At 43.8% G+C, this 3,974-nt stretch overlaps 1 protein-coding gene across 1 annotated transcript in view; it reads right to left on the bottom strand.

Moving 5' to 3' along the window:
* The window catches only part of lrig3 (leucine-rich repeats and immunoglobulin-like domains 3), a gene marked incomplete at its 3' end in the record, with an annotated part of 26,683 nt that overhangs the window by 5,023 nt on the left and 17,686 nt on the right, over positions 1-3,974 (bottom strand). Inside the window, 5 exon segments of the mRNA XM_014027010.1 lie at positions 1,316-1,459; positions 2,017-2,160; positions 2,236-2,379; positions 2,458-2,601; positions 2,674-2,808. Of these exon segments, the coding sequence (XP_013882464.1) occupies positions 1,316-1,459; positions 2,017-2,160; positions 2,236-2,379; positions 2,458-2,601; positions 2,674-2,808 (711 nt within the window).

Below are 3,974 nucleotides of genomic sequence, written 5' to 3'. Positions count from 1 at the left end.
TTCTACAAGTTGTTTTTGTGACCCCTTATTCTGACCTTTTGTTCTCAAAGTTACTGCTAAAAGCCTCAACAGAACCAATCCAAGACCAGGACCCGCCAGAGACCAGATCTTATCCTCCCAAGCTCAGTCCCAGAGTTCAGGATTTCCCCTTTCTCCATCACCACAGCCTTCAGACTGATCCACACTGATGATATGGGGATAGGGAGTGGGGGAAATCAAGCCTTTTGTTGACATATGCATCCCGAGAAGTTTTGACAACTGCTGACCGACCAAGGCCAGCAGCTGCAGGGATCCAGAATGAACGAACGAACGAACGAACGAACAAATGAACAAACAAACTTGTTTGGGACAGTGTGCAATTAAAACATAATTTGATGCATTGCACCAGATTTAGCCTAAGGCTAATTTGCATCTGTAGTCCCATCAAACAGTACAAACAAAACAACATCCAACAGTAAAACAGAAATTAGAGAGTAAAAAAAATATATAAAATAAAACATTTTGCAATTAAAAAATACATAAAATACCCCACCCCACCCTCCAACCCACACAACCAAAAGCAACTCTAAAAAGTCTAAAATTCTGCTAATTTAGTCTTAATTAGCCTTTTGATGCGTTAGCTTTTAATTAGCTTTTTGCTACCTTTAGTGAAAGTTTGTTGCTATCCGTCCGTTACAATTTCAGAAAGCTGTAACTTTCACGTAGAAAGGCWAAAATATACACCAAATATGGTATGAGTCATCCATCGATGCCCGACCATAACATGTGGTCATATGACATTATCAAAGCCCCGCCCCCTGACAACAGGAAGTGACTTTTTTTTGGCTTGGAAAGCTCCATCTCTGATCCTCTCGACCTAATCAGCAACAAATTATGTCAGAACACAGACGATAAGTTGATCTCACTTGTTTTCGAGCACAAACACTTTTTGGTGAAAGGCGTGGTMATGGCGGTGCGGCGAAATTAGACATCATGCCGTTTACATACGTTTGGCTCTAAATTCCACATATTTCAATCAATCTGCACCCGATTCGCTACGCTTGATCCTAATTCACCCCACTACAAGACTGCAGTACAATTTTGGGGGGGGCGTGGGTGGCCTAATTCTCCCACAGCGCCCCCTACAATTATTTTAAAAATCAGCTCCAGGCCATGCTTGGATTCAGAGTCATGAAATTTGGTCCACATGTGTAACATTTCAGGACCTACCAAAAAGTCTCTTGGAGAAACCCCACAGTTGCCTTCTCTTAAATAATAAAAGACTCCACAAATGTCACGTCTAACCGTCAAATGAAAGAAGTTGCATGAAACTTACAGCATCTGCAGGTTGTAGAGGCCACGAAAAGCCCCGTCTGCGATGAAGCTCACACGGTTGTTTCCAATGAGGAGCTCATCCAGTAAGCTTAAACCAACAAAGCTGGATTCTTCAAGCCTGGACAGATGATTCGAGGACAAGTTGCTGCACGAGGGACAGAAAATCATAAAAGGAAGTTAGAACAGCAGCAGACAAGCAGACTACACTTTTAGCAAACCGTCAAAACCTTCAAGGTATTCAGAGAAGAGAGCGAAGCCAAGAATTTAAACATGGAACTTGTTGCATTTCACTTGTTTTTAAGGAGGAAATACAATAACAAGCCTCTTGATACCAAAAAGAAGAAAACAAACAATTGAAAGCATGCCGCTGTTTTCTATAAAGTAAACTCAGATGAGAAGAAATCAGATCTCTGGACACGTTCTTGGCACACATGCAGCTCTGTTTACTCTCAGGTTCATGTGATAAAAGCAAGGCAGGCAGAAAAGGATACAAACACACACATCAAAACCAATCTTTCAGTGAAAATATGCCACATGCGTGGTAAACACTGAGCACTGCTGTAAACAGACACAACAAAGGAAATCCAATCAGCTCCCAGGGAMGAGGCGGAGGAATCTGACGGACATGTGCACGTTCTTAAAAATAATGAGAAATGGTGGAAGTGTTGGGAGTTCTGGGCGTGGGCGAGGGACTGGACTCACAGTTTGCTGAGTTTCTGACAGCACTCCCAGATGTCAGGTTGGATCCTGCTGATGGAGTTGTACCCGAGGTGGAGCTGCTGCAGAGACTGCAGGCCGTACAGCCAACCCTTGCTCACCTCCGTCAGGTTGTTGTAGTCCATCTCCCTGCGGACATGACAAGCACCGTGACTCCTTCACGCCGCACGCTGACGGCTTTTAGAAACRAGGCGAGTCACTTACAGGACTTCCACGTTGCTGAGCCCGTAGAACGCGCCGTCCTTCAGGTGTCTGAGACCGTTCCTCTGCAGCTTCAGGGAGCGAAGAGCGACCATTTCGTGAAACATCAAGCCCTCCACGCAGCGAATCCGGTTTCTGCTCAGCTCTCTGAAACACACAAAACCRCTTCGTCAAGGCCATCCGAACCATAATGAAAGCAAAATAATTGTAAGAGGACGAGCGTACAGGTGGTGGAGGTTAGGCAGCTCAAAGTTCTTGTTCTGGAGGGTGGAGATGCGGTTCCGGTTGAGCTGAAGAACCTGCAGGGTGCTGGACAGGCTGCTGAAGCATCGGCTTTCCAGCGAGGAGATCCGATTGTTGTTGAGGAACCTGGATAGATTTTTCTTTAATATGTTTCTTTCAACGCTTTGGTCACAACGTTAAAAATGAAGCTAATCTTACAGGTTCTGGAGCGGCAGAGCGGGGAAGGAGTCGGCTTTTATCTCAGTGATTTTGTTGTTGCTGAGGTCCAGGGTTTGGAGGGCGAGGAAGGGTCTGAGCTGCTCCTCAGAAATCCTGGTGATCCTGTTGTTTGCTCTGAAAACACAGATGCCATTTGCTCCAATAAATTGCAAAAATACCCGATATTTGAACAGCGGCGCACAACAGTTTCATGTTCCCAGATACACGAACAGCCAAGTCCCTAAATTAGACCGTGGCATGAAAAAAAGGACAAACTCTCAGGAACTCGTGAAGCCGAAGCTTACCTCCCAACATCAAACTCTTCCTCACTTTTTTCTCTGTTTTTTACTGTTTTTTTGGTCGATGCTGCGTGCAACAAATTGTTCAATATTATCAATGCCACAGCTTGTCACGTCAAAAGAAGAAGAAAAAGGCTTCAGGTTTAGCGATGTGTTATTTTGTTTATAAGGTAATTACCAACAAGGTATTTAAAAACATAACCCACCAATTACTTGGCTGATGAATACCATTCCCTCAGTGAAAGCATGCCTCGGCAGAGGCCAGCAATTTCCTGAGCTGCACGCCTCCTAAATTGCAGTGCAGGGACTGCTTAGTTATAAACAGAGCCTGTACAGTGCCCTCTTTGTGTGGAGGGATTCAGCAGAGGAGAGAGTGGACGGGAGGAGGGGGGTCCGTCCAGTCCACCAGACTGCAGACCCTGTTTTCAGTATTCATTGCAGTGGTTCCAGTCTCTCCTCCAGCTACACCCGGCAGACCAGGAACACTCATAACAAGGCCTGAGTTTGAAATTTTCTTTCAGCTGCTGAAATCTGTCCCTAATTGTCAGCGACAGTATTTCAGATTTAGATTTGTTTTGGTAAATTTACATAACAAGAAAAGAAAACAAAATGAAACAATTTTACAAATACAAATCCATAATTTACCAAAAACGGAGTAGGCTGAAGCCAAGGCTTATACTTACCTATATTCAATGACTCTCAGTATACTGTCCCTATGCATACACACACCTTAAATATACAGTACATGTGTATACATATATATGCACTAGGGTTGCAACGATACAGAAAATTCACGATTCGGTTCGATAATTTAGTCTCACGCTTCAATAATTTTTCGATACAAAAAAGAGAAATGTCCATGCCCCCTTTAACTTGTAATTTATTTAAATTAATTATGAACATTTGTTTAACCTGTAGTGGTCACCCTGGGTGGAATAAACGTTCCACCTGCCTTTGAACTTGACCACGGAAGGCCTCCTTTAAAGAACAGAACTCTGTTCA

This window comes from Austrofundulus limnaeus, unplaced genomic scaffold (genome assembly GCF_001266775.1).
Source record: "Austrofundulus limnaeus strain Quisiro unplaced genomic scaffold, Austrofundulus_limnaeus-1.0 Scaffold607, whole genome shotgun sequence".
NCBI classification, from domain to species: domain Eukaryota; kingdom Metazoa; phylum Chordata; class Actinopteri; order Cyprinodontiformes; family Rivulidae; genus Austrofundulus; species Austrofundulus limnaeus.
Note: the sequence above shows the minus strand (reverse complement) of the source record. Positions and strands in the feature narration are given on the sequence as shown.